At 47.1% G+C, this 24,376-nt stretch overlaps 1 protein-coding gene across 1 annotated transcript in view; it reads right to left on the bottom strand.

Annotated features, from left to right (window-relative positions):
* T265_13195 (hypothetical protein) overlaps nucleotides 1-23,937 on the bottom strand; it is a gene marked incomplete at both ends in the record, with an annotated part of 48,403 nt that extends 24,466 nt beyond the window's left edge. The window contains 8 exons of the mRNA XM_009167712.1: nucleotides 8,117-8,371; nucleotides 9,132-9,691; nucleotides 12,311-12,483; nucleotides 13,006-13,290; nucleotides 13,347-13,419; nucleotides 23,513-23,614; nucleotides 23,654-23,755; nucleotides 23,802-23,937. Of these exons, the coding sequence (XP_009165976.1) occupies nucleotides 8,117-8,371; nucleotides 9,132-9,691; nucleotides 12,311-12,483; nucleotides 13,006-13,290; nucleotides 13,347-13,419; nucleotides 23,513-23,614; nucleotides 23,654-23,755; nucleotides 23,802-23,936 (1,685 nt within the window). The remainder of the gene's footprint in view (nucleotides 1-8,116; nucleotides 8,372-9,131; nucleotides 9,692-12,310; nucleotides 12,484-13,005; nucleotides 13,291-13,346; nucleotides 13,420-23,512; nucleotides 23,615-23,653; nucleotides 23,756-23,801) is intronic.
* Between the last annotated feature and the right edge of the window lie 439 nt (nucleotides 23,938-24,376).

The raw sequence follows: 24,376 nt of genomic DNA, 5'->3' as shown, positions 1-24,376 counted from the left end.
CTTTGGCTGGGTATCACGTTGTGTGCAGTGTCAGCTAAATGTTGTACTACAGAGATAGTTATCGTTCTCCTCGTTCCAGAAGCTACCAGGGTGGATTGTGTTCCTCCATTCTTTGGCTGAGTTGCCTAGTCGTGCGTCCGATGTATTCCGCTGCACAGCAGCAAGAGAATGAGTATACTGACATATTTTGAGTGTGGACAGGCCCTCTATCCTTGAGATTAAAGGGACAAAAACGATGGCTGTGAACCAGGTTTGGATTGTGGCAGCCGGGGAAACTTTTTTTAGACTGGTGGAGAGGTTTCTGTTCAGTAGATCGGCCGGTATATCTGTTTCAAACGGGAAGCTGATGCATTAATTAGTTAGTTGGCCAAATCAAAGAATAAGTTTCGAAATACGGTGCTCATTGTGTCCGCAACGGCATCTCATCAAGTATAACCGTATGTCTATGTACCTTAACGTAAGATATTGGTTTTTACTCCGCCAGAAACCAGAGCCTTCAACTAACAGGATCGCATTGCGTTTTTAGACCAAAAGTGTATGAAGGGACGCACACAAAGCAAGCTTTTCGACCATGAGCAGCTCACGGCTGAGGAACACGTAATACGCAGAGTATAGAAAGGATGAAAGACGGGCTTTAGGCCTAGGGTCTGAAAAAAACGTCGAATTTGCTAACTTCCAAAGCAGAAAATCTAATGCATGTGCGCTGAAAGTGCGTGCATGAACTCCTCATACAACAAACTACTCACACGCACGAGTAGCACGTTTCCGTTAAAAAAACAAAGCTAACTGCGTTGGTGATTGCGGGAAATTCGGCCAAGTCGATTCTGATGTCCATCAACTGAGTAGTGTTAGATAAAAAACGCTGAGATACAATCAGTATCATGCCGGGTGAGGCATGAGACGGCATTTGGGTAGCACATTCAGTTGAGTCTCCCGTTTACGTCAACATGAATAAAAAATGGATGAATTTCGCCAACTATGTTTTCAAGCAGAAATTCGAGGATAACGGTTACCTGATGAGCCTAATAAGAGCGAAACCGGTACTATGCTGTCGAGCAAATGTGAATAAACTTGCGTCGAGAAAACCGGAGAAAACTCATGTGGGTTCGGGGGTCAGGCCAAGCTACGAATCGCAAAATGCGTAACTGCCATCATTCACAGTCATACAAAAGCAATTTTATTTCTTATTACCTGTGTGGACACAAATATGGTACGCGTAGTACATAGTGAATCAACTCACTTTTCACCTGTTTAAGAAAGAAGAACGATGCGGTAAGTGGAAAGCCCGTTTTCAGTAAGTAATGATAACACGTTCGACTCGGATTCATGCACATTGTTTCCCTGAAAACTACTCTACATCGTCCATGTATCATCATAGTCAGCAAGGATGCAGCTGTCGTACATGATGTCATACCGGCGCAACCATGATATTCAAATGAAACCAAGCTATCGGAGGGCCAGCCGCTCCTAATAACCTAACATCACGTCCGTTGTACGGGTGTCACGTGCGACCTAAGGACTAAACGAAACCAGGCCTTGGTTGGTCAGAATGTCAGTCAATCTGGAACGAACATCCATAGCTTGAAGCTTCTCGTCTCTTTACAAAGATTCTAGCGCTACCTTGTGGAACATTCTGTGATCATCCTACATGGGTGAGGGTCTTCATAAATGGCTGTCTGCAGCTACCGTTTTGATATATTATAGTGGGCGGAGCAGGAACCTAAGGATCGATACAGAGTTGCATCATTGTTCAACAGACCACAAAACAAACACGAAGTGTACCTTGGGCCAAGAAGGCAGAGTTTATTTGAATCCTGATTGGATCTTCTGATCACGACAATTAGTATGATGATCGATGGTTTAATCATTGTCAACGGCTGTTTGAACCAAGTAAAAGACGTAAACAGTACAATTCAACGACCAGTAAGCACATAGGTTACTTCAGGTCGCCGCAACTTACGAAGGAAACAATGGGTTTTTGGTTGACAACAAGAGAAGACATAACATGAGCTGCGTGATATCACCACGTCTGTGAGTACCTCCAACCACTGATGTGGTGTCTATGCTATCCAAGCCTTTCAAATTACATGCGCCAGTTTAGTCAAAATCTTTCGTTATCATGCTTCAGATAGCCGAGATATTAAGACGCACGACCGGAAGATCCTATCAATAGAAACTAACCTCGGCTTCTGGAATGCGCTTGTCTGGGCAACCGGGCAATACCTTAACCTTCGTTCTTTCTTCAGGTGGCTTGGCAGCTAGGCACCAGAAGTGTCACAGCTCAACGGTTGCTGTCATTGTCATGCTTGATCTTCATGTGTTGTGCACAGTCCAGTCGGATCCTGCCTCAGCACGGCACACAGGGGCAACCAATCAAAAGATGGCTGAGCCAACGTGTTTGGTTCAACGGAATAAATTCACTGACTGGACAAACTGCTGATTTGTTACCAAAAATTATTTGTCCTAATCTGGTGTTCCCACGACACACGTGTAATCGTTCGAAAGTACAGATGACCACAGACAGACAACCTTCTTTATCTTCAGTGCTTCAGAACTAGAAAGCAACACGTGACACAGCCACACGGCGCGATCCCGGCCACGTCCACGAACAGGTGCCGTTGAAATGTAGACGATCAAGTTGGGGTATCAGATACTGTCCCAATGCAATCTCCGATGCCACATGATACCAGCTCGTAAAAGAAATGCTAGATCGGCGTCGCGAGAAAAATTCAACCCATGTCATTGTACAACCGCGTCCTTCAAATAAATATCTAATTCTGTTCACCAGCGAATAAAACGGCAGGCGTCTTAAACAGACGCGGTGGCGTTTTGTACGAAGTCCAACTCGAGCAGTGTAGACCCGACCAAATAAGCCTAAAGGTATTGCCCTCCGAACACAACGAGTCAGGTACGAATATACCCGTAATTGTAGTTGTACTGAGTTGATTTCACCTGCTGCATTGTGGATGGATGGGCTTCGAAAGCCAGTGGAGTCATTACGACCGAACATTTCTCTCGCAAATGAGTTCGAGGCAGCGCAGTGGTCAAAACGCTGACTTACTGATAATAACCGACAAATCCGTGTGCGGTGGCGTTTTGTACGAAGTCCAACTCGAGCAGTGTAGACCCGACCAAATAAGCCTAAAGGTATTGCCCTCCGAACACAACGAGTCAGGTACGAATATACCCGTAATTGTAGTTGTACTGAGTTGATTTCACCTGCTGCATTGTGGATGGATGGGCTTCGAAAGCCAGTGGAGTCATTACGACCGAACATTTCTCTCGCAAATGAGTTCGAGGCAGCGCAGTGGTCAAAACGCTGACTTACTGATAATGACAAACAAATCCGTGTTTCGAACCCAACCACAGCATCTCGATTGCTCTTGTCTATGCTTGGGCAACTTGGCAGAATCTCAGCGGGTAGCGTGGCAGCTACGCTCCGAGAGGGTATTGAAGCTGAACAATTATTATCATTACTATTCGACTTGGGACGCATGACTCTGCACTTCAAGCATGTCGAGTGGGGTGGAATAGTACACCCGAACCGTGTGATCGCACAACAGCAAACTTGCACGTGACCCGTCAAACCAACCGACTGCTGCAGTCAATCCGGAGTGAGGGATTCAACAACCCGTAATAAATCAATGTACACCGCTGTCCAGGATATCTTCCGACACATTATCGCCGCATACTAGAGATAGTTCAGCTGTATCACCCTTTCGGTGCCTAACTGCCATGCCAGCCGAAGGTTGCACGAGAATTGGGATACTGCCAAGTTGCCCAAGTCTAGACAGGGAAAGTCAAGACGCGGAGGCCGGATTCGAACCACGGACCTTTCGGTCAGTAAATCCGCGCTCTAAACACATGGGCCATCTCGCCGCATACACGTTAAATAAGGGGCGGTTTCTACTCGTTTTTACTGTCAGAACCATTTAGGGGGAAGGGAGCACAGACAGACGAATGAAACGAAGTATGAACATGGCTTTCGTATTAATGTTACACTACCGATGAATAGAGACTGAACCCTGATTCCTTCCTAATCGAGCGAGATGGTTTCAGAACTGATAACTATCGAGGAATCCGCAAATCCTGGGCACGAACAGAATCAAGCCACCACAACAGATGAATAAACCCACGCGAAAAAACGAGTAAATAAGGATCACTATTTGTTTGGAATAGCTTTTCTCGGCCAGTCAAGAAATGGGAAAACACTTACAAACAGCATACATGTGAGTAGTGATCGTGAATCAGAGCGTTTGTACAAGATAGCTCGGAAAATTCACAAGATGACAATAAGGATAACAAAAAAGGGGTGTCGTAATTGGGCGGATTGGATTCAGGACACAGGCATCTGCGGTCAGCCGGTGCTGGGACCGGAGTAAGCTGAGTGGACGAAAGTTTACAAAATACGCCCCGTAAAACCTCACCACTATCAGAGTGCATTCAAAAACAGGTAGGAAAGAACAGTTGCGGCAAACAGCACGCGGAATGAAGGACAACAGAGCGCAGAGTCGGAGAGTAAAGTGAAGAGGTTGCACGTCACAGATGCGTATGCAACTACCACTCAGCTTCGCCAACGGCTTTCTGAAACACATGGTCACGTCCATTGATAGCCATTATACCGTCTTTCAGATGGAATCGCCATCGATTTCGTGAACGGTGAATCTGTTGGTGCAATAAAACATGGTTAATGGTCATGTGATCACGTTATCACAGTTGAACTGAGGACCGTAGAATCAACGGGGCTAACTAGTCAGTTGTTTGGGAGATAACAAACAAACCTGGGAGACTTTTGGTGGGACTTCCAGTTTTCTGCGACCTCAAGTGGCTGTGTTTCCTTGAACACAAGCTTCAAAAGTTGCTGGAGAACTTTCTCGAAGAACTTTCTCCTTGAAGACATGTCATGGTGGCACTGGTGGCGCCTCTAGGACAGAAGTGGTTGGTACTTTACGTTTTTCTCCCATTGCGACTCAGCCAGCAGTCTGGAGTTCGAAGCCTTCTAAATAGCAGGCGGAACGGGGCACCAGGGACCAACCCCTTTCCTTTGAAAGTGCCTAATGAAATATGTAGACGGGCTTTATTGCCACGTTCAGAATGGTGTACCGAGTAACCGAGCCTAGGAATGCCCCAAATGAACTGCGCCACGCTGGACAATGATTTGATGCAGTAAATTATCATCATTGACAACAGATGACAACACTGGCATTTCACTGCCGTACAAGCATGTCAGTTTATTTCAATAAAGCCTCACAATGGAATGAAGGGATAAATGTGGCAAAGGGACCTACGGCTAGCCCACTACAAACAACCGAGATACCTAAACCCCCAACAATCTGGACAAAACGCCACTGACATCAGTTAGCTACCATCGTTCAGTCAGCTATAACACCCTTTCGGTGCCTACCTGAAGGAAGCACAAGGGCTGGGATACTGCAGGTTGCCCAAGCCTAGACAGGGGAAGTCGAGAGGCAGAGGTCGGGTTCGAACCACGGAACTTCCGGTCAGTAAATTCGCCCCCTAACCACTTGAGCCATCTCGCCCGTTAGCTAACATATCTTCTAGTGTCTCCAGCAAATCATACGAAGGGGTACGTAGAACTCATCCTGGAAGGTAAACAGAACCAAAGGGACCAAAAATCCTCGCGACATACTTCACACCCTTTTGTCATTTCAGTTTCTGTCCGGGGCACAGTGCACGTCTCAGTAGGCAGTAACTCGACATGTATGACATATGGCCCAATTAACTTAACTTCCAGTGCTGGATGCATTCTTCGACTGAAGTACCGTCTGTTTCACCAAAAAAGAAACCGTTTCCTAGTCATCTCATCCCGAATTCGTTCGCCCCAGCCAATCTAAGACATCGGTGGTCAAACACCTCATGCCTCATGTACTCCACCGAAAGTGACCAGCGAGATGGACCAAGTGGTTAGAGCGCGAATTTACTGACCTCAAGGTCCGTGGTTCGAACCCGACCTCTGCCTGTTGACTTCTCCTGTCTAGGCTTGGGCAACCTGGCAGTATCCCAGCCCTCGTGTTTCCTTCTGGTGGCATGGCAGCTAGGCACCGAAAGGTTGATACAGCTGAACGACCAGCCGTATAACAATAGTCTGTACTGTGGTTTGGCACACCCGTCGTTGGAGGCCCAATAATACGCCTTTTCAATGCCCCCAGGTGATCCAATTATCGACGCCAGTTTCGACCTTTCAGATTCGCGCGTTCACTTTGTCTGCCGTCAGAGCTAATGGAACTTCCGCGATACATCTTAAGAGTTCCACAACGTTCAATTGCATTGAATTCTTAAAGGCATGTTCAAAGGCTCCACGTCTTGAAGCATGACCTGCACTTTGTGCGCAAGTCGAAGAACTGGTCCGACCTTGGTCAGATTTTTTAGTATTGCGGCACACAGACAGTGTGGTAATCGCGAGTAATCTAGAGATAGCTTCCACGTGATTTTCAAAGACAGTCGGATTACCGGGAAACGTAAATTGGTGTAATTTGCTACGGAAAAAAACAGTGGGTATCGTCTGTTGTTTTAGTTCAATAATTTGGAAGCACAAGAGGAAGCCGAAAAGTAAAAAGTGCCAGTGGAACATTCACTGATGAAAGGTAAATGTAAGACGCCAAAATGAACCTCAGGTTTTCCTACCTCTAAACATGGTTTTGAAAGTAAATGCTAACGGAGATTGGCTATCATAAGGTATTTTGAACCCCGAATAACGCATTGTCGATGTTAAAATTTCAGTTCAAATGTAAAAATCTGTTCCAACGATAAACACGACTTATTAGGGTGTTACGGGTGGGACTTGACTGTGTACGGTTCCTACGTAAGCAACTGGTGGATTCAAGGCCAGCAGTTGTGGCACCTCTTCTGCGAGCAACTACTGTTAAATTTGTAGTAGGCACCAGGGTTTACGTGCCAGAACGTCACCCACATCAAGTCACGAAAAACTGAGCTCTTCTGCCTTCTGCATTCTCCCGAGCATCAAGAAAAGCCTGGTTTATGCGGAGAACTACCAAATGACTGAATTATAAACCAAAGAACATCGATCAACAAACGAAAATGAGTTTCTAAGCTTATTCTCGCACCACATTGTTGGGAAACATGGAATAGCGTTGGATAGTTAGAACAGGCTCATCAGAAAAGCCGAAAAAAATAGTTCAGCTGTGGCACCCTTTCGGTACCTGACTGCCATGCCACCCGAAGGAGGCACGAGGGCTGGGATACTGTCAGGTTGCCCAAGCCTAGACAGGGGAATCCGAGAGGCAAAGGTCGGTTTCGAGCCACGGACTTTCCGGTCAGTAAATTCGCGCTCTAGCCACTTGGGCCATCTCACCCAATGAGTTATCTGACGACAGAATATCACCATTGGTCAAACGAATCGGAACGAATTAGGTAAAAATGGAAAGAAGACAGCGCAAATGCGCAAAAGGTAGTGAGATACTCGTGAATGCTCTATAGAAACCCTGGATCCGTCAAAGAGCGCAATCAGAGTTTAGAATGAAACGTGTCTCAATCTACATTTGAAGAGAGCTGGTCAGTACACAGACTTACGAATAGGAGCTCAGAAAGGTGTCTACAGGAAGCCCGACCAATCAGCCATTAAAAATAGTAGTAGTCAGAGTAACCAGGAAATGCACACTCAAAACTACATCAGTTTCGTTTGTGCCAACTGTTCAGTTCACGTTTGGCCAATGGGTGAAGTCCACGCGTCCATCGACCAAGCAGAATTTCGGTCGCACCCTGTTGCCAATCAACCTACCACCAGTCCAGTACCAGCTAAGCGATCTTACTGGCGAGTAAGTGTTATTGACTTTGCCCAATGCTTATTCGGAATATGCCATGCACTACTTGTACGTTTTTGGCGCTTCCCTGTTCCCACAATACATGGGAGTCGTTTGTCCCACTAATATCAAGGTCCAGTAAGACCAATCGTGAGAATTTGGCGTTTACTAAAGGGACACATGAGACACGCGGACTTTACTGTAAAGGACGTTCTCATGAGCATGCATCTTAATCATCTGGGGCATTAGTTTCAAACAGATATTAATCTATGAAGGGAAACCGAACTCACCTTGTCGTACTGACATACGACTACATTGTCGGATTCGAACAGCACCTCCGGTTCTTCGTCACTGGTTCATCCTCCTCTTCCTCTTCCTCCTCATCTTCATCACCATGTGGTAAGCTACTGTCTCCAACGGGTTCCGGTGGTTCAGGGGGAGCGTCGCCCAAGAGTGAGCCCGGTGACAGGAGATTGTCCGACGCCAGACGGTTAGCATCCAAATGCGCCTGACGGGCGTTGGCATCGGATCGTTTGGCACGTCGACGAGGCTTGATCGCATGGCCATCGTCTTCTTCCTCCAATTCCCCACTGAAAATGAACCAGCGGAGGGAGTTACAAAAAATGATGCCTAGTTGTTCGTTCCATTACCAGCAAAAAGCGAGGTGGCAGACAGTCTACGCTGTCGTCCGAGGTGCTACCATCGGTGAGTCTACAGAATTTATTCTAATTTTCCGGGTGGAAAAGAATGAGTTTTGGAATGCATTGATGAACTAGTTTCGTTTACAGTTCGGCTTCGTTATGGTGTTCTCTTTCTAGTTGTACTGTTTACACGAAGTGTCCTGACGTTCGAGTCCCTCATCCCCGTAGAAGTGCGATAAGGATTATCGCTCAGCTGTAATATCAGTTCGGTGCCTAGCTGCCATGCCAACCAAAAAAAGCACGAGGGCTGGGATGCTGCCGTGTTGACAGGGTAAGTCGGGAAGCAGAGGTCGAGTTCGAACCGCGGACCTTCCGGCCAGTAAATTCGCGCTCTAACCATCGAACCATCTCGAACCCATGCTGCTTATCAAGTGTCTGTTGATCCGTTCGCCCGGCTAGTGTACTGAAGAAGTCACCTCGAGTAGTAACGAACCGTTTGCTAGATAATCACCAAACCCGACGAACATGTCAACAGCCATCGGATCAGCAACTAGCGGACGCGCCTGAGCTGTCGGTAGTTCCGTACACTGTCAACTACAGATACATGCTTCTGGTGCGCTTCACGCCGATTGTTTTGTGAGGTGTAACGCTCTACAATGAAGTTGAAGTATATAATTATAATAAATCGTGGGAATTCAGAGTATCTTACCCATGAGCAGCCGGCGTCATAGTAACATTGGTCATAAGTTCCACTTCTTCTCCGACATCGGAGCCATCTTCATCTTCCTCATAGTCATCTACTTCCGTGTCCGTGTCAGCTCCTTGATAGGATGACCGTCGACGACGTTTATGAGCCGGAGTTCCCGAACTACGATCACCCGGAGTATTTCGACCCGGGCGCCGCCATCCAGGGGTTCCGTCGAATGGAGTACGCGGAGCGACTGAAAGTGGGGTCGCAGGAGTGGACGGACCACTGTTCATGGTTGTTCCAGTATTCATTGATTCACGACGTGGACCACTGGCAGAAATTATGTCACGGGAGTGTGGGGGATAGTGGGAACGAACAGAAGAAGGAGTGAATCCGGGTGTGGCAGCAACGAAATCATCATCATCTTCGTCATCATCATCTTCTAGGTCTGAGGGATGCACCGAACGGTCTGTACCTGGCTGACCCGAATGTTGGCCGACACCTCCAGGGGTGGGATGATGAGAACTAGGGGTATCGCAGTATTTGCTCTCCTCAGAGTCGTGACCACCATCCACCTGGGTCTTTCGAGAGAGGTCAGAGAGATTCAGAAAGTTTCAATGATTGGCATAATGTAGCAATTACTGTTTCACTACAAAAATAACCCATACTTTAGCGACATGGCGTCCAGCCGGCACGGTGGACAGAAAAACACTCTATGTTTGGACGTCCAAATCGTACAAAACCCTATGCAGATGAAACATTTAGGTAAAAAGGCCTGAGAGTACGGATAACCAAGTTGCAGAGGCACACGTATCCTCTCAGGACAACTGAGTGTGCAGTTTGGTTGTTTTGTTCGCCAAACATGGCAGTCGGTCGCACTGCAAGCATTTCATCACCTATCGAGATGATATCATTAGTGTACTGACGACGCGAATCTTGATGCCAAGCTCGGCAAAAAAATCGTTCAGCTGTAGTACCCTTCCGGTACCCGAAGGAAGCACGAGGGCTGGGATACTGTCAGGTTGCCCCAACCTAGAGAGAGGGAGTCGAGAGGCAGAGGTCGGGTTCGAACCACGGATCTTCCGGTCAGTAAATTCGCGCTCTAATCACTTGGAACATCTCGCTCGGCAAAACGGACCAAAAAACGGGAATTCAGCGTAACTCTCGGAACAAACAGGTCCATAAAGTTCCTTTGGTACCTACGTCATCGCACATGTTTTATTATCGTATGAGATGTCCCAGTGGCTGAGAGAGCTTGTTCACCGGAAAGTCCGTCTTTCGAAACCGACCCCGGCATCTCGAATGCTTCTGTTGGTTTGCCTGGCACTAACTCGACGTACGTGCTTGCTTCGGGTGGTATAGAAGCGAGAAGACCTCACAGCTGAGAGATTGTCATAAGAGTAACTCCTCAATCGGGCAATCTTTCTTCAATGGCACTTATGCGTGAATCTAAAGGCCAACGACGGGTATAAAGTGTAAACTCAATTGTTTTCAGGATAATGTTTTGGAAAACTGAATCGCTGTCCAGATGCGGATCACGTTCCTAACGGACATGCTGGAAAGGAGGTCTAACCGGCTCAATCCCTGATAAGTGAAATTTGATCACCATCATCATCATCGACAGCATCACATCAATGTTCAACACCGCTGCTTCGCTGCCGTACAACTATGATTTATTTGGAAGCCTTATTGTGTAGAAAGAATAAAAGCAGACGGAGAAGGGGCATAGCATTAGCTTACTACAATCATTAAGACATGCCTACACCTCCAGACATTCACTCAGGCAATCTGGATAGAAGCTGACAACAAGAACGCCACTGACATCGGTTGGCAGCCATATCTTGTAGTGTCTCCAACCAGGCACAGTGAGAATCACGCGGTCCCCATCCTGGAAGGCGAGTAGCACCGACTGCACCCAAGCGTTTCGTGATCTCCTTCATACCCCTCTGACAAGTCAAGGGTTGGTCACCCCTTTGCTTCCGCCACTCTGAATTGGGCATGGAAAACAGCACTCTCTTCGGCAATCGTTGGTTCGACATATGTAACACATGTCCCAACCAACGCAGCTTCTGGTGCTGGACACATTCTTCAATGGAAGTACTCGTTACACAACCGAAAACACGCTTTCTAACTGCCTCGTTACGGATTCGCCGGGATCATACTGGAAACGATTGAATTCAAAAGTTCATAAATTATAGTGATATCGCAACCTCAAAGGCGTGGAATAGACATTGACGCCAGAGGGGAAACAGTTCAGTATACAAAGTGTCGTGCATTCACCTCATCTGTCACACTACAATCAAAACTAATACAACTTCCAAGATAGGTAAAACGCTCTACAACTTCCAGTACCTCTCCCTGGATTGTAAGTGGTGTGTTCAGTGACTGTATGCCCAGAAGCATGACCTTACACTTTGTGGGTGCATAGTACATACCAAAGGACAGTTCATTCAAAAACACCTGCGCCTTCTCCTCCTCTTCGAACATGGGAACAATGTCGTCTGCATATTCCAGATAGACAATGTTTTCGTCACACCGGGGTTTTGGAGACCTTCTAGTGTTCTTCTCATGATTTCATCGATCAAAAAGTTAAACAGGAATGGGGAGAGTGAGCATCCCTGACTAACACCACTTTGTGTACAGAAGCTTTTGGAGAGCCCACCGTATACTCTCAAACGCCCGAAAGTCTGGGCATTCCTTGGTGGGCAAGAGTGTCAAGCAGAACAGACCGGTCGACCGAGCCAAAAGCACCTTGGAAATCCAGGAATACTAGAATTGGGGGTCGCTTGTACGTATGGCGTTGTTCTAGCACCTGATGAAGTGTGAAGATTTGGTCAACGCAACTCCTACCAGGCCGGAATCCCGCTTGCTGCTCTGGAGTCAGTGTCTCCACTGTAAGGCGACGAAGCACAAGTGACGCCACAGTTTAGATTTCATTGTTACAACACAACAATGAAATCTAAACTGTAGAAGAATGTGAGTCACCTCCGTTTTCTTTGAAAGGATGATTCCTCTGCTACGATCTACAACTCAGAATAATTGTTGTTCCTGAGAATTACCTACACAGACCAACCCCCGCCCCCGGAACACTGGATAGGATGACCTGGCACTTTTCTTGTACAGCAAGAGAACAGAGATGCAGTGTGAGAAAAACGAAAAGTTTGATAACAGTCCATGACAAAGGTAAGTGAGCTGCTTACCTGTGGGAAGCTTGAATGATCAGTGGCGACCGATGTTGCCAGGGTGGTTGCTGTGGGACCAGGAGCACCAACAAAGTGGGGAATGGAAAGTTGTGAAGTCCCGGTTGGTTGTCGCAGTCCGACTAAAGTTTGAGGAACTAGGTAGGTTTGTTGACCAATCTGAACGAGATGACCTGGAAAAACAAACAAAAGCCGTCAAAAACTTGTAATACGGGGCGAAAAGAAAGGGTTGGTTAGGACGGAGTGACAAAATCGAGGTCTGAGATGCCGTAGTCTTGAATGAGCTGTACATAACGCCACCAATTCTTGCGAGAAATATGGCCTGTCTCGTCTGATTCATTGATTAGATGGGCTGGCTTAGTGAGTACAGTTTTGAGTCAGATGGTGTGTCTGAGTTGGTGAATTCCAGCAGGAACTGACCGATGCGATCAACAGGCAGTCAATTAGGTCGACTGCTTAGTTCATCATTAGAAAACTCACCAAACTAATAGATCAAACAGAGTTTTCAAAACCCAGGAAATTCCAGTTGGGCGGACAATATTCTCCCAAATTCTCATGGGGATACTAGTTTTCCGAGAAAGTGTGTGTCTGGAGTCGCATAAATGATGACAGATTTTTTGAAAAGTAGTGTAGAATATAACGCGAGCCTGGGGGAGGCGCGCTACCCTGCATAAGTACACACATACGGAACTAACCAGTCAATCCAGATGGAAGGGCAGCAATTTGTGGCGCGGTCCCCGACTGGATAGCAGTGGGAATCCCTGCTCGAGGCGGTTGCATATGGACTTGAGCACCGGCTGGTGCGCTGACACCAACAACACCGGGGACATTACCCACAAGATTTCCGTGCATGATTGTGGTGTGTTGGGGTTGCATGCGCTGAACCTGAGTCGACGACTGAATGGTTGGATGAAGTTGTGGACGCTCTGTCACTGGCCGCGCCACAGTAGGGCGAAGAGTTGCTAGCGAACCCGGTAAACCTATAGCATGAGAGGGTGAATTGAAGGTCTTGTTGATGAGTGAAATTATAATCTACCTGTGGGGTTTAGGGGGCGGACCGGAAGGGCAATATTTGAATGGCCAATGGCAACAGGCGCCGCTGAGCGAAGCTAGAAACAGTGGGAGAGGGTTGGGTGGAGAAAGAACAAGTTAGTAGGGATCAATTGGTGGTGGACGGAGGAAACTTTCTGACTACTAAAAGAACAAAAAGCCGACCAAATGAAAAAAGTCCAATCGAATCCCTGTTACAGCGCAACCGTTAGCCACTCGCGGTACAACGTCCGTGCTTGATCACATCAGTGTCTCCAAAGGATCGTCAGAGCCTGTTGGGGGCATCAAGCCACCGAGGCTTTTGGATGAAGCTGGCCCATGACAGATAAGCTAGTAAGACCGTACAGGCTACGCTGGGACAGGTACTACGCATTTCAACGGAACACCTGTCTCACATACCCTACTTCGTTCAGTCATGTCGAGCGGGAGTCACTTGGAGGTAGTGACTCTATAGCTGTTCACAGTAAAAAAAAACATTAAATGCTGACCAGCGAATTTAAGATTTGGAACACCAAGTAATTGTGCCTTTCAGGCAGTATTGATTGGAGTAACAGTCTAAGCAAGATGGAGCGAAAGCCCGTTAGGGCCGTGATTAGTGGAATTCAAGACATCTATGGGTTGTAGGCATGTGCTCAGACTTGAACGAGTAACACTCTAGGTTTCCTCGTCACGTGTCAATTGTTGCACTTGGTGAAGTCAGCCAGGTCACATAAACTCGACATCGTCGGCTCCGTTGACGAGTGAAAAGTTCACGTGGATTGCCAGGGATTTAGTGGGGCAGCACTGTGTATACAGACCAAGATTTTGCAATGAGATCTGTACGCCGTTACATTCGAACTGGTGGATAACCTTGCAGCAGAATACACGATGTTGAATCTGTAGCAACTGAAAGATTCGAGGGTGAGCAATTATCACTCAACTTGATTCACCATCTGAAGGCAGGTTAGGCATAACAGCTGATATATGGTAAGGAAGTGCCATCAGGCTACGTCTAAACAGTCAAGAATGATCGGTATCCATTTCCGAATTTGTCGGCCGATGACCGAACACCGCGCAGGATGGGTAGTGCGACATACAGCTTGTACTAGACCAAATGGGCAACTGTATATAGATATGTTCCTTCCCCGGTGCACGATACCGCCTGTACCTCCCTGCAACAATGAGTCGCACTGAGTACATATTCGATGCAGAGCCTCTTCTATTAAGTTGGTCAATCAGCAAGCAGGTTCGGAGGTTAGAAAATGGGTGGCGACTGTTGTCGTCGCCCCAAGCCAACCACTGTTGCCTTAAGGTAAGGTTTTCGAGCCAAAGGCTTGTCTGGGGACTACGGTCAGCCTCCTACACAGATCTGGGTACCCTGATAGTATCCGAAGACATGCTCAGCCACGTGGTGACGGCAGCCAGGTCGTCCTATTCATCACTCACAGAGTAGGACGGTTAGGTGAAAACATGCTGCTGCTATGTTTCTTCCAATTACACATTCTTCCTCCTGATACTGAGCTAGTGGTTGCCCCGTAAGGACGGACAGCTCCGTTCAGTCCCAGCGATCCTTCGGTGATACACCGATGTATAAACCGGGCACCAGAATCGTAAACACTTCGAAATCACCCCTTGTTAACCGGTATTTTGCACCAACGCTCCTTTACCGGTTGCATTCATGCGTTGCTACGACCAAGAGGTCTATCTTAAACGCGATTGGCGAAAATATCGGACCACCTGCCAGTTCAGCAACAGGGCGAGCTATGATTGGTAGAAACTCTGGACCCAAAAGCCAAACATGATCTCGTATTTTCCGAATGCCGGTTGACAACGAAGTGTCCAAAAGACATCAGTTTCCTCCTGTTTAGGCTTGGGCAACCTGGCAGTATCCCAGCCCTCGCGCTCCCTTCGGGTGACATGGCAGCTAGGCATCGAAAGGGTGTTACAGCTGAACGATTTTTTTCAAAGTTTCAAGAATGTTGTCATCGCATACAGGTTAAAAACGACGTACCCTACATGTGTTTTTGACCTGTTTTAAGGGGCGAAGACACATTGTGCACCTTTGACGGGAACGCTAATTCGGAAGGATCAGACCGAGGACCAAGCTGAGAAAATACCCATATTACACTCTTTAAACTTCGGTGCTCAGTTGATCTGCCAATCTTTAATGTTCGCATTCTAAAAAAATACTGGATAGAAAGTCATTCCGACTTGCATACAGGAATCAAGTTCCTTCGGCGTATGCGGTCTGTTTGAAAAAGGGATCTGAGAACCACGTATGGTTGCAGAACTGGGCTCCCCCGTCGGCTTCCCGCTTCCGGTTGCGCACCACAGATGGTCCAATGGCAACCGCCACAGGCCTTGCCCAGAATGATGTTCTAGGTAATTCAGATAAATGATCTTTGCTTGGTTGATAACAAGTTAACAATCGCCTATGTGGAGTTAATTTTGGTTAGGTTGGCGATGTCTGTGAAAGCATCACGTAAAGGTGCTGATGATCGCAATGACTGCTCATGCCAAAACAGACAGTAGCTGAGGCGCTCTCAAAGATGGTTTGTACGATACTTTTCAATTGGTTGAAAACACTTGATGTGCCTCATTGAGCCGAGATCGGGCCTTTTGTTCGTTGGCGGTACAGTAATAATTAAACTTAGTGCTCCTGAAGCTTGATTTGGTTGCCATCTTGGTCTAGAAACTGGACACACAGATGGTGGACCTGTAGCAGTTACCACTGGTCGGAATTTTTCCATATTAGCTTTGGAAACAGCCTGGTTACATGTGCCCCACATGCAAGCTAAACGCAAAAGCAAATAGGTCACATGGTTCAATTACCGACTACCGCTCACTCTGGAACATCGAGGTGAATTCCAATCCGTTGCTGCGTTTTTTTCGGTTTCTGGGGTCAAGTAAGCGGGCGTGCGTTTCGTCGGTCACCGCAAAAGAAACTCACTAAAACCACCCACAGAAATTCATTTAGATCAACCCATTTCCTGATTGTGATGCGCTGAAAAGTAACACCCCATCCCGATAAGATATTGGGCATTCCGCCTATTGTACAATGTAACACACTACACCTAAGCACTGTGGCTTAGAGAGACTCCAACAATGCTCGAAGTATCACGGTTGGTCCATTATACGAGGAATCCAGTACGGTCAGACCTAAAGTGGAGTCATCAACAGTGAACTCTGGACCACTTAAGGCGCCGAAAATACGTGCGTGTATATTTTACCTAAAATACCGGCCAGCTTCTGGTTTTGTCGAAACATCACTCGCACTACTTAAACGTAGGGGTGAAACCCTCGACTGGCGCCTGTCCAACTTACTTGTCTTCATATGGGAGGCGGCGAGATGGCTCAGTGGCAACAGCGCGAATCTACCGACCGGAAGGTCCGTGGCTCGAGCCCGACCTCCGCCTCTCGATTTCCCCTGCATAGGCTTGGGCAACTTTACAATGTCCCAGCTCTCGAACTTCCTTCTGGTAGCATGGCAGTTGGGCATCGAAATAGTGCTACAGGACAGGTCCTACCATCAAGTCCAGTAGTCACTAGGATGTCTCTGCAACCCGTAAGTCTGTTAAGAAAACGCTAAAATCTTGAATGAGACATTAGCTCGCCTATCGCTCGTCCTGTCTTGTTTCACAAGACTGATGTTAGTGATCAGTGTTGAGGCATCGCTGCTTCTGTCTGTCACAGCTTTATGTGACCCGGCGGTCAGAAAATACACATCGACCGTGGATACTAATACGTCAGCGCATCAGCCTACTGCGCAGCGGAACAATCATGTGAAACGGAGCCATGTTATTACGCCTATACGTCTGAATATTGTCCGACTTCATCATGTGCCGGAGAAAGGTCAAAAAGGGACACAGAAAGTTCACACCCACTCCATGGCCCGTACACAAACGCACAGACGGCCATCTATGATCAACCGAGACAAAGGAACAACCGCCCGAGAACCGGTGTGGGCGTGTGGGAGACACATTGGGCGGTTGAAAGCGGATCGACCATCAAATACGGTGACAAGTGAATCATATATATAGAAGTTTGTAATTGCGTTAACACACAGTTCCTTCTGGTCACCTTCTTGTCTTCTGACTATAACCCAGTAGCGTCAGAACAGGTGAAGAGATACAACAGATACATTCGGATCACGAAGCTATAAGCCACCGATGAAAGACAAGAATTCAAGGCTACCACCAATTTCAGGACACACAACCTGTTTTGACGTCGCAGTGCGAACACGCCTGGAAATACGCCTCCCGTCAGGCCCAGCAAGTAGACGAGAAAACTTTAAGAGCTTAGCTGGCCTCCTGTAACATACCCTCAAGGACTGTGCACAGAGGTCAACGGAGTGCCACGAGAAATACGGAGTCAAATATCCCGTTTGAGATGCGAGGGGCAGCAGGAGCGGACGGATCGAGGGGTAAGGTTTCTGGAGCTACCCACCTGAGAAAAATTGTTGGTTGCATATGTGTAGAACAGAAAGTATCCTCAGAATTAGACACATAAACGGACGTCGCCATCTTCAAAAAGAGCACTTGAACACTGCGAAAACCATCCTGACATTGGACTGACAACAGTGACATAGAAGGGGCTCTCTGACTGTATTTTCCGAAGGTTGACTGAACGCAGAGAGAAGAATCGGAGGAAACCAAGCAAGACGAGTTACAAATGGCTTTCAGTCTCTTCCACTGTTTCCAGAAACCAAAATTGACTACCATTCTCGATTTGAAAGTCACCACTGACTCTGCTGGTCAGCGGGCATCATGGTAGCGTATGTGAAGCAGAGGTGTCCCCATAGATTATTAACCCTCCTTAAGGCTCTGTACACCAACTCCGGCAGACGGATCGAGGACTGCGGTAAGTTATCAACTAAGTTCATTACATTCAACGGCATCAGGTGAAGCTGCCTCCATTCGCTCAATGACATGACCATGGTAGACTCACTCCCAGCTTCTAGTACCTGTAGAATCAAAATGCTCCCAGGGTGTTGCCGAGTGAGCAAGTAATAAGCCATTCTTGTGAATGAAACTAACTGAATGCATAAATCCAATAGTCCACATAATCCTGCTTCATGGTTTGGTATGAGCTTCACAGTGTAGCATGTTGCTGCAAATCTGGGTGGGATCAAACATAAGTTTCACGCTTGCGGAAGAACCGGTTAGGGTAAGAGATTAAACTTGCGCACCTTGGTAGCAACATTATTCGTGGTGGCCTAGCTTTACACGATATTGCCATTCGGACAGTGAGGGTCAGGGCAACCTTCGTCAACCTGCATCATTTGTGGCATATTGTTGATATTTGACGAGGATCGAGTTTAAAATGCTGAGGTGCGCTCCATAGTATAATGTTAATCAGAGATCGATTCGAAGACGCTAAAAAGCTTTCAGTATTTGGCTACCGATGTTTCCGGAAAATTACCCGGGTACGGGGGGATATGGGGTCAGTAATTCTGAGTTAGGCCAATGATCTTCGAAAGAAATCGTTCAGTTCTAATACCCTTTCGATGCATAGCTACCATTCCAACCGAACGAAGCACGAGGACTGGAATAGTGCCGGGTTACCCATGCGCAGGTAGGAGCAGTAGAGATGCAGAGGTTGGGCTCGAAACACGGACCTTCCATTCAGCAAGTTCGTGCTTTAATGACTGTACACGTTACGGGAGCTTGGACAACCAATCAAACGACCTCGCTCAACAAACCGGAGAATAACAGTCAGCCAAGAGAAATCGAACAATCACGTGGTAGCGAAATATGAAAGCTACTAATAGCAAACGCAGATGTGCTGATCACGCTTGTTTCCCTGAACTGAAAGCCCAAAACAGGACGCATTATTAATTAAAGTCCGTCGTGAAGAGACTGGACATTATCGTGGTGCGACCGTCTGCGTAACTCAGCAGCTCACTGAGCTATATTGGGGGTACACATACGATATCCAAGGTTTGGACGGTGGTCTAACAAAGTCTCGAGGTCATCCAGGTTGGCTAACAAACCGTGTGCCGAAGTGAACTGTTTCCAGTTGATAAAGGTCAGAGGTTGGAACAAGGCCGGGGGCTCATTCTCTAAGATTTAGACTACTACGGTAGTCCTACACCAACAACCGCTGCCCACGCACGACCATGAACTGCACAAAGAAATTATAATAAGAAATACGATCATTCAGCCACCCCTTCGGTGCCAAGCTGCCATGCCACCCGGGGGAAGAATGGGGGCTTGGATACTGTCAGGTTGCCCAAGCTCATACAGAGGAAATCGAGAGGCGAAGTTCGGGTTTGAATAACGGACCTTTCGGTCAGCAAATTCATGCTCTAACGACTTGAGCCATCTCGTCCGAAACAAAAGCGTATGCCTCATCGTCCGTCGCATGACATCAGTTCGGTGAACCTCTTCGCTGCATACAGCAGGTCAGATACGATAAAAAAAAATGCGAAAGCTGACGCCTCATTCCTCCAACAAATATTTGGCTGAAATGGAATACTGCCATGTTTCCCCACAACTAATGAAGCTCCCGTTCGGTTTTGTTACCGATACTCTCGAGGAATACACACTCCAAGGTGTCACAGTTTTTGGTGTAAAAACTACATTCAGCGACCGACAGACTCTGACCATGAGAATGACAAAATCGAGTGCTCGGCGATGTATCAGAATTACTGGAACAGCGATTGAAACTAATGTTAAAGTATTCTGGAAACGTGCTACGCATGTCGGGTCTTTAAGATAAGATGATCATCAAACTGTGACACCCTTTCGGTGCCTGGCGGCCAGGCCATTCAAAGGGAGCACGAGGGCTGGGATACTCTCAGGTTGCCTAGCCTAGACAGGAAAATTCGAGGCACAGGTCGGATCTTTGCGCCGCTTAGGTTGGAGTTCGTGTGATCCTCCTTACATGTGGATAGAAATCCTACAAAACATAACATGCAACCGATCCCAGTGGCGAGCGTGTTGTCGATTCCTAGTCGGATCGCGTAGCTAGAGTTCCTCCGTCATTGTGTGGTGGACTGATATCGAGTGAGGCTTGCAAAAAAGTTAAGTGCATCCCACTAATGAACATGAAGCCCAAATGCGTTTTTCTCGTTACCGCTCATGTTTTTGGTCGTTTTCGACAAAGACAAGAGGCCATTTGCAACAAGTCACTTCCTTTCGCCTTCTTTATAGTCTTTACTAGGACATTCTTTGTCATGGCTGTATGGCGGCTAAGTGGCGTATTTATTAATGATGTATTTCTGACAAACATGAGGGACTTGAAACATGAGCACACATGTGCCGTCCTGTGAAGTTTCTGAATATCATCAGCTACACTAGCTCCAGTGACTTCTAGAAACTTCGGAATCCGGACATAGAAAGCAGTTGAATTGACATTTAGTGGAACCTCTGGAAGGGATGTATCTCGTATCAAACGGTTAGAATGACCGTTCTAGAACCCAGTCTTTATTTGGCAGGTGCTCAGGGACACTACATGAATTTTTTTGCAGATGTGACGATGTTTACCTCAACTAATGACGATTGACTTCCTTCGCAGGTCCCACCTCTAAAGTTATAGGTAGGATGCTTGGATAGGATAGTCTAACTTGCGGGTCGGAAAGTTTTTCAGTTCTTCAGCGTTTCCGGAAGTTCCTGGAAACACACTGAATGAGAGTAAGATCTGAAGCTACGTGAGTGTTCCGGAGTTTGGTAGTCAAAAAGTGGGGCCATGTAGTTGAAAGCTCGTAGTGATGTAGTCAACCTGTCTTTCGTAAGAAGGATATCAGGAAACGTCTAAATTTAGCACCGAGTGACGATTGGCGACCAGTTTAAGTGTAGTAAAATCACTATTATTAACACGTTTTCGGAAGAAGCAACACCAGGCAGTGAGCTAAGAGGCTCTACTTGTGCAATGAGATCTCCGGTGGCCAGGAAGCTATCTGAAATCCCCGTGCCAGTTAGGACGATGGTGAGCTCCCGATGATAGGTACCTTTCGCCAAAACCGAGCTACAGTTAGCCGGTGTGTAGGTATGATGTACAGGTTTTGATAACTAAGGTCCTGGACAAATGAACGGTACAAAGACGACTGTTTGAGGATATCCATGCCCGGAAGCTCCAGACTGGGAGCTGACAATTGTATCAACACTGGCACAACCTGCTGCAGCAATAGCAATCGTCCGGCTGTAACACTGTGTCTAGTTGACCTGCTACGCGCAGTAAACACGAGGGCCGAAGTACTGCCAGGTTGCTACGCTTAGACAGTAGCAGTTGAGATAGTGCGGTTGGATTCGGAACTTCCGATCAGCAAGTTCGCGCCTTGACCACTGAGTTATCTCGACACCGAACTAACTGCATAATAGCAAAATAGAAGCTTGATGTACCCGGAGCCGAGATGAAGTGCATATCTGGATCATGTAATCGACTTTCGGAAACCCAATGAATCTCTTCATTAACTGACAAAAGTGTGGGTTTATTGACCGATTTGTTGAGGCGTTCGTACATTGAAGGCTGCGAAAACACAGGACAAAACCTGAGCAGTAGAGTTGATCGGAAGCAGAACGACCAATTCCTCCAACCAAAGCTCTTGGCTCAAAACGCCGAACGGAGCGCAGCGCCTACCAAATAATAATAATTATTATTATTATCACTCAGCTGTAGCACCCATTAGGTGCGTAGCCGCCACACTTCCTGAAGGAAGCACGAGAGCCGAGGTACTGCGAGACTGCGCAAGCTTACATGACAGCTATCGCGATGCCCAGTCTAGGTTGGAACCACGTACCTTTAGGTCGTAAAGTTCGCGCCTCGAGCTCGGCAGTTAAGGCACGATGGATGGTTAACTACTAGAGCAGCCTAACTTTCAAAGGACAAGAAACCATACACGCTCCAACCCCCAACTTCAGGGCCCGTAAGCCGTAACCTTGATTTATGCGAATAGGTCGATTTCCTTCTCCACCCCCCCTCCACTTGACAGCCCACTGAGTGCTGGATTAATGCACCAACTTACCAGCTCGCGCCTGCAACGGCTACCTACCTACCCCCTCCCCCAAATCATCGGTGAACGAAACTGCGGCAGCTGCAACAGGTCAATTTCCGTGTGACTGCGACTCTCACACAGACAACCTTCAATATGGATCAGTAGGTCAAGTAGGTGGACAAAAAACCACAACACGGCAAGTACCAATCTCTTAGCGGACTCCGGTGGGTATCTAACGTCGAGGTTCGAAAAGAACCAATCATTCAATCCTAGGTACTCACATACACCACAATCGAAATATCGGCCTCCTTCTATCGTTCAGCTATAGCACCCCTCCAGTGCCTAACTGCCATGCTACCCGAAGGAAACACGAGGGGTGGGATACTGCCAGGTTGCCCAAGCTTCCTTCTATCAGGTCTTATGGACCTTAACGGTACCTGCCTGTGGAGAATCCTTTTGAGCGCCAATGTTGTGGTGGCATTACCGAGAGTCTTAGAGTTGAGGGAAGTCAGTTGGGGAGTTACATAAAAAGCCGTTCACCTGTAGGACCCTCTCGTTGCCTGGGTGCCATGCCACCCGAAGGAAGCACGATGGGCGGATACTTGCCAGGTTGCTCAAGCCTAGACAGGGGAATTCGAAATGCAGATGCCGCGTTCGAACCGAGGACTTACCGTTCATTAAGTTAACGCTCTAACAATTGTCAGATGTCAGTCCCTACAAACGAAAATGAACAAACGATGGAGGTATGACATCCTCTGCGCCGCCGCCGTGAAAAGTCTGTCCGGAGTTAGGAAGAATACTTTGCACGGTGCACTTAACCCGTTCTGCCTGCAGACCGATAGTCGCTCACAAAAAGGAAGAGTGTACTAATATCACGACACGAACACTTTTCAGAGGTTAGGACTCCATATGGTTGACGAAGGCATCCACGTCTTCATGTAAGGGATGCCCATCTACGCATAAAAACGTGTTCCCAAGGACTGAGGCGTTCGCGGTATGCTATGCTTTTCAATCCAACAATTTCTACAAGTTTATTCCCACTTACTATAAAGAGCGTTCTTATAACATGCGCCGCCCTGTTTAAATATAGACTGATTGGCTGAGATCGCAATCAGTGGTCAACTGCAATACAGACAGCTATCCACCTGAAGAACACAACGGGATTCATACCAGTGTGAATATGAAGCGAAGGTGATGCGAATCATGGCATGCGATCGGAAAACCGAACTGACACTTACTTGCAGTTGAGAACGTTGTATAAGGTTTAGGTATTGTGCAGCGGTGTTCGTCGTAGGTTCTGGATCGAAAACATGAGTCTCCGCAAGCTTTGTTGTCCACAACTAGGATAATTACGCAATCAAAATATAAGCAAATATTACTTTTCGAAGTTCGTCCAAAACCTGAAGATCCAAGCCTTCCTCAACCCATTCATCCTTCACTCCATTTATCACATCATCGATCACATCGTGATAGAATCTCGACTGTAAAAGCAACGTGTTGTGTCACGTTGACAAACCCAGAACCTACCACATCCGTCATCTCAAGAGAGCGCAACGAAACCGAAACACATCGCCCGGGCCCAGTGAGGAGCGCGCCGGGGGGAGTTAGTTCAAGGCCAGAGAACCACAAGTCTAGAATGCCTATTGGTCGACGTTTTCGACATCTAGAGCCTTTACACATATTTAAGAAATTTGGTTGTATTTACTCAGAACACAAGAATACCTCTGGTCACAGTTTTCTCTGATTTCGTTCAAACTTACTAGAAGTTTATCTTGGGCGCGGAATGCAGTTTTTTGACGATCACCAGGCTCTCGGGCGTTCAGTATTCGCACAATAGAATCGAATTTTCGATAGCTACGACGTGTTCCTAATGGACTAAAATACGAGCATTTCGGTTCCGAGTACCGGTCAAAACTTTTGAGCCTCATCTAGGCCTCCCGAGTCCCATTGAAATTTGGAAATAATTCCACCAGAATTTTTCCAACAGAGTTATGGTTGCTTCTGTGGGCAATGAAATCTGTTGAGCTGCATAAATGTGAACGTAGATTAGCGCGGTTCTTGGCTTGAGCACATACACAATAGAATGCAAGATGTTTCGGAGA

Source organism: Opisthorchis viverrini, assembly GCF_000715545.1.
Source record: "Opisthorchis viverrini unplaced genomic scaffold opera_v5_45, whole genome shotgun sequence".
In the NCBI taxonomy this organism is placed as follows: domain Eukaryota; kingdom Metazoa; phylum Platyhelminthes; class Trematoda; order Opisthorchiida; family Opisthorchiidae; genus Opisthorchis; species Opisthorchis viverrini.
This window is presented reverse-complemented; position numbering and strand designations above follow the sequence as displayed.